Below are 5,815 nucleotides of genomic sequence, written 5' to 3' on the forward strand. Positions count from 1 at the left end.
TGCTATTTCTACGCACTAGAAGAAGAAGAAAAAGGTGAACAATGGCAGACCTCTTTTTTGATTTTCCAAATCGGTCGCGGAGGTTCTTCCAAATTTTCTGGCATATGGCCTCCTCTTTTCCAACATTTCTCGCCATGAATTCTGGCACCTCTGGGCATCTCTGTGTTCCTTCATTGAAGGATCGTACAGATGCCTGAAGAGGCGCACTTGCTCGGAAAGCTTGCCCTCGAACTCGTCCATCTTCCTGTTTCTGCTTTGGCGCGCTCAGCTGAAAAAAAAGGAGTGGTGCGTGAAATCCTGGCGCGCCAGCGAGATCTACGTCATTTTGACGTCACATTGTCGCACGACAGGTCGGGAACGGCAAGTATATAAGAGCCTTTATGGTCTCTCTCTGCTCTCACTGGCTGATCAATGTGTTGGTGTATGTATCAGATTCCTTCACTGCTCTTTTAATCTGATCACACTGATTAACAACAATAGTGAAATCTTTGCTGACACAGCGGCTTACATGGAAGGATGCTCTTAATGATCTCAAATGTTCAGTTGTTTTTAATAAAAGAAATTCTCAAATACATTTAAAACAGCATTTAGAAAAACATAAAACAGCAAGTTTTTCAAGTTTCTTCTTGTTAATTACAATATAATGCCCAAAGGTAAATTTCATGGAGCTTAAGAAAAAGATGATTTTACATATTTCATAAGATTTTTACATTTGGGAATGATGTGAGGATCCTAATGTACACATGAAATAAGTCACATTTGCTTTTTTTCGCCAGTCAAACAGTTTTAAGCTCAACGCTCAAAACATAAATCAGCTTTTCCCTCCCAGTATTTTCCTATAAACAGCTCTTACAGAAACATGTTTCAACCCAACAGCGGCTCAATATTCAGGTCCAACGTTGGTCACTGGTTTCCAGCTGCTTTGGGTTTCTCCAGTAAAGAATACGTGTTGTCAGTCGGCTGTGAGGAAAAGAAATCTCATATTATAACGGCTCTTTGATCCAGTAAACCTACAGTACAAATGTATTTACATTTAATACAACAAACCCAGAATGTGGAGCTGATGATTAAAGTTACCTTTATTATTTCCACCAAGAAAAGTGCAGCTGATCCAGGATTACGAGAACTCATTAGGTGGAAATGTGTCTGTAAAAAAATATTAAATACAATGAATAACCATTTGGTTCAATGTTAAAATGTGTGACTGTAAATGTTGATGTCTTTACCGGTCTTCATTTGCACTGGAGGAAGATCAGGGATGGTTGAATACGTTGGATCACTGTGGTTTGATTCATCTATTAAAACATTAACCAACAGCCATCATTAACCAGAACCAACTCAAGGATAAACCTGATTACAGTTTCTGAACTTTAGAAATCTGTGGACATCAACGTGAGATTCATCCAATTTATAAAGTTAGACAAGAAAGAAGGAGGAGAAGAGCCCTGAGTGATCACCGTTTGTAGATTGAAACAATGATCCATCCTCTATATCGTCATACTCGGGGTCCATTTCTTCAGTCTCTGCAGAATAAGATTGTCACAAGTTCTCAGTTTCAGTAATCTGCTGAGTAATCAGTGGTTATCTGCTTTAAAATGACAAACCAGGGGAGGGAGGGTGCCCTGGTAGCTGACCTGGTAGAGCTGGTACCACATGTACCAAGGCTGAGCTGTAGCGACGGTGGGTTTGAGTCTGACCTGTGGCCCCTAGCTGCGTGTCGTCTCCTCTCTCTTCCACTTTCCTTCCTTCAAAAAGCCCCAAATATAAATATAAAAACCAAAAACAATCAGCCTTTGACACGTCAGTCTATTCACTCAGTTTGTTCACCTTGTCTCTCAAACCCGCGTCTCTGTCTACAGCAGATGATGATGTTGGTGTTGATGATGATGAAGAGGAAGAGGAAAAGGACTTCAATCACCAAACTAAGAGGTGTTCTCTGGTCTTTAGGAGGCGCTGAGAGACAAAGTAAGAATTAATAACACAGAAGATCTCTGATGCATTTAGCTGAGAGTGAGCAGAAGAGAGGGATGTACTTACACTGTAATACTGTAGTTCCTGTAGTTCTTTCTGCTGCTGGTGTTGTTGGTGTTGTTGATGTTGTTGATGTTGATGATGTTGTTGATGTTGTTGATGTTGTTGTTGTTGATGTTGTTGATGTTGGTGTTGTTTCACCGTCTGTATGGAGTCGTACAGTATGCTGATGTAATTGCATCGTGCTTACATTCTGGGATTTTCTGGTTGCTAATAGTATTACTGTAACCAACATGGCTCCCATAGTAGATGTTAGTGTCACTGGTTAGCACACAGCAGTATTGTTGTTTGTTTACTATCAGAGTCACAATCAACTGTTGAATGCACAGTGTTCATTATGTGACCTTGTTTAATGAATGTGAACCTGTTGTTCCCACATTATAACCAGTTCAGACTAAAGATACAGAGGAGGGTTGTTGTCAGTGGTGATCGCAGCCACACTCGTCCACATAATAATGTATTGTATGTTATTCTCAGTACCTGCTGCCCTTTGCTGCGTGTCAAAAAGAGTTGGTAGTAGCATCTTATTAGTTACCACTGATGTACAAAAAATTAAAATTAAACTTTTAACATTTGAATGTGAAAAGAGTAACAGCCTCATTCTCAGGAGTTTATGCTAAATATCAGCTTTTTTCTATTTTGTCACAATGGTTCCGACTGCTTTAGACGACTGAAGCACCAGACTGCAATCTTTACATTGATCCCAAACAATGACTGTAGTTGTAGGAGTTCCTTTTGTTTCTGATGTTGCTGTCGCTGTGTGGGGCAGAGAGAATACAGTGGGCAGTATGTTGATGTGAACTACATCATATTTACAACCAGTAGATTCTGTATCTAAAGGTTAGAACTGAGCTGCACTGAGGCTCTCACACACAGAGCTCAGAGTAACTGTATCTGTATCTGTGTGTATCAGATTTGCAAATGTGTAAAATAATCTAAATATGTGTTATTATTCATCTATTGTTTTTTTTTAACCTAATTCATGACTCAGTTTTGGTCTGATAAACAGTAAATTTAATATATCCAGTGCCCCATATCACTATTTGGCTGTAAAACAATAGACACTACCTCCATCTGCTGGTCTGTAGGCTGTACAGCTACTGAGACACACTGACAGATCTCCACACACATTTGCAGGTTTGTAGCAAAAGTCACGTGTAAATGAATCCTGCACAGTGACTGAATTAATTCCAACCAGTATCAGGTTCAATTTCTCATATATATGACAAACCAAATTCAGGTTCAGAATTAAACGAGTTAAAGTCGATTTTGTAGTAAAGTCTGAATCTCTCAGTGTTGTTAACTAGCAGATCTTGACCACACAGTTTATGTGTATAGTGTTGGCATACAGCAGCTGCTTATTCTGCCCATATTTCTGTCTTCCTGTCTCACTTCTTGTGTCTCACCTCTTTCAGATGTCTCACCTTTGCTCACAGTCAGATACGCAGCAAGTTTTCCATCACAGTAATAAAGTCCAGAGTCAGCAGGCTGCAGGTCTGTTATTATCAACGTGTTGTTCACAGTTGAAACATGAAACCGTCTCTGTTGTTGTATTTCAACAGCGTCTCTGCTCCATGTTGGAACATCTGATCCTCCAACATCAGGAGGACATTTCAGAGTGATGGTGGTCCTCTCTGCAGCATCAAGTCTGGTTGTTCCTGTACACAGCAAACAACACAGGATTCATATTTTATAATGTACCATCATAAACTTATCACACAGATTCAGGGTAAAGTCAGAGACCATGTGAAACTGAGGAACTAACATCTGTCACTGCATTTTAGGTTAAAATATACTGTAGATCATAAAATAACTTCTTGAATTAGGTTTTAGAGCAGAGCTATGTGAGAGATGTGCAGAAGAGATCAGAGATAGTCTATAATCTAGATATTTAGTGAAACGCGTTAGAATCTAAAAATAACATCAGAACTGCAGACGTAAAACTCAACTATAGTACCAGGAAGTGAATATAAAAAATTAATTCCCTTCTGTTCCTGCCAATCTACTGATGAATGAAACTGAAACCTTTAAAGCTTAAAACACATTTACATTTGAAATCCACCATTTCATTAATATGTGAACGTTTAATAAAAATGAAACATTTAGCTCAGAGACATGAAGAGAAAACAGAACAACTTTATTAAAGTCTGATGTTACCTGATGGGATCACCGTCAGCTCCACAGCTGGTTCATTATTACAGAAGTATCTTCCAGTGTCTGAGACAGTAACTCTATGAATGTAAAGTGATTTATCTACTAATGACCTGTATCGTTCGCCTGGATCATTGTGTCTTATGTCTCTGTCACCATCAGCTGTAAGTATGTCAACTCTGCGTCCATCTCTCTCTCTGCCCCACGTCACTTTACCCTCCACAGAGTGAGGACAACTCAGAAAGACAGGGTCCTTCTCCTCAACTATTTCATGGATTATTGCTGTAAAAGAAACAGACATTAAATTAGCATCTGTTCTCACAATGTCAGCATTTCTAATATTGCATTGAACAAACAGTTTACTATCAGAGTCACAATCAACTGTTGAATGCACAGAACATTATCGTCATTTAAGGCAACATAAAATATGTGAGCAGATGTTTGTTAATGTATTCCTTCTGATCGAGCTCATTACTCACATCAGTTAATCTATCGAGACTAATTACAAACACACTTCCTGAAGTAATGTTCACTTTACCTCACAGTAACTCTGTTTCATCATTTCTATGAAAATATAAAACAACATTATTAAAACTGATGACAGTGCTGCACAGACTGAACAGTTTGAAAAGTTCTTACCTGCAGTGACATTGCAGCTCAGAACAAAAGCTAACAGGCAGCAGCAGATATTCCCCCTCATCTTCATACAGACTGAACTGACTGAACAGAGCACACTGTCTGTCTGAGCTGAGAACAGGAACTCAGCTAGGTGTTATTGTGTTCCTCTAAACCCACATTGTTAACTCGGGAATGTATTTGTCGCTTTCTTTCTGTGGTTAACAGCCACTGAGGTTTCCTCTCTTCTGAAAATACAATATGGTCATAGGTCAGTAACAACCAGCACAAGAAAGTAACAGTCCTGAAAGGGGGCAATGGAAAAATACATAAACAACTCGGTTGCTGCAGCTATCTTCCTCTCCTGTTGGTGCTGGGTTCTTCTTTGTCTCCAAGAAGGACAAAACCCTTCATCCATGTATTGATTACCGAGGCATGAATAACATAACTGTCAAAAACAAGTATCCTCTGCCACTTATAAGTTCTGCTTTTGAACCTCTTCACGGTGCCACTGTCTTCTCAAAGCTGGACCTGAGGAATGTAGACCACTTGGTTAGGATTAGGAAGGGGGATGAAGGGAAGACAGCATTCAACACCCGTTAGGACATTTTGAATACTTGGTTAGCCTTTCGGCCTAACCAATGCCCAATGCAGTGTTTCAGGCATTAGTGAATGATTATCTCAGAGACTTCCTTAACCGTTTTGTGTTTGTCTACCTAGACGACATTCTCATCTTCTCCCAGAACCTCCAGGAACACACTCTCCATGTCCGAAAAGTGCTGAGAAGGCTCCTTGTCCTTATTAGTCCTCGGTGAGGCAGGCCCAGCGGATAAAACAAGACCCAGGTAACGGTCCACCTAATAGACTTTTTATTCCTGACTCTATCCGTTCTCAGGTGCCTCAGTCGGGGCACACTTCCAGGTTTGCCTCCCATCATGGCATAGTCCATACTGTTCCTCCTTATGCAACATTCCTGGTAGCCTGCCATGGAAACAGACACCAGGGCATACATCTCTGC

General features: G+C 40.1%; 1 protein-coding gene across 3 annotated transcripts; it reads right to left on the bottom strand.

The window, feature by feature from the left end:
* Window positions 1-531: 531 nt before the first annotated feature.
* LOC127360673 (uncharacterized) lies at window positions 532-4,956 on the bottom strand. Of its 3 annotated transcripts, XM_051395120.1 has the most exons (10): window positions 4,822-4,942; window positions 4,189-4,464; window positions 3,456-3,689; window positions 2,038-2,175; window positions 1,828-1,953; window positions 1,635-1,745; window positions 1,458-1,523; window positions 1,227-1,295; window positions 1,078-1,146; window positions 532-960 (listed from the first exon to the last, which is right to left on the bottom strand). In XM_051395120.1, exons 1-9 carry the CDS (start codon window positions 4,886-4,888, stop codon window positions 1,118-1,120), a joined length of 1,116 nt encoding a protein of 371 aa, XP_051251080.1. In that variant the 5' UTR covers window positions 4,889-4,942; the 3' UTR covers window positions 532-960; window positions 1,078-1,117. The 3 variants fall into 3 exon arrangements, 2 of the variants coding, with proteins under 2 accessions (XP_051251080.1, XP_051251081.1); XR_007883886.1 differs by having other exon boundaries at window positions 1,078-1,295; window positions 4,822-4,956; XM_051395121.1 differs by lacking the exon at window positions 1,227-1,295 and having other exon boundaries at window positions 4,822-4,952.
* Between the last annotated feature and the right edge of the window lie 859 nt (window positions 4,957-5,815).

This window comes from Dicentrarchus labrax, unplaced genomic scaffold (assembly GCF_905237075.1).
Source record: "Dicentrarchus labrax unplaced genomic scaffold, dlabrax2021, whole genome shotgun sequence".
Taxonomy (NCBI): Eukaryota; Metazoa; Chordata; class Actinopteri; family Moronidae; genus Dicentrarchus; species Dicentrarchus labrax.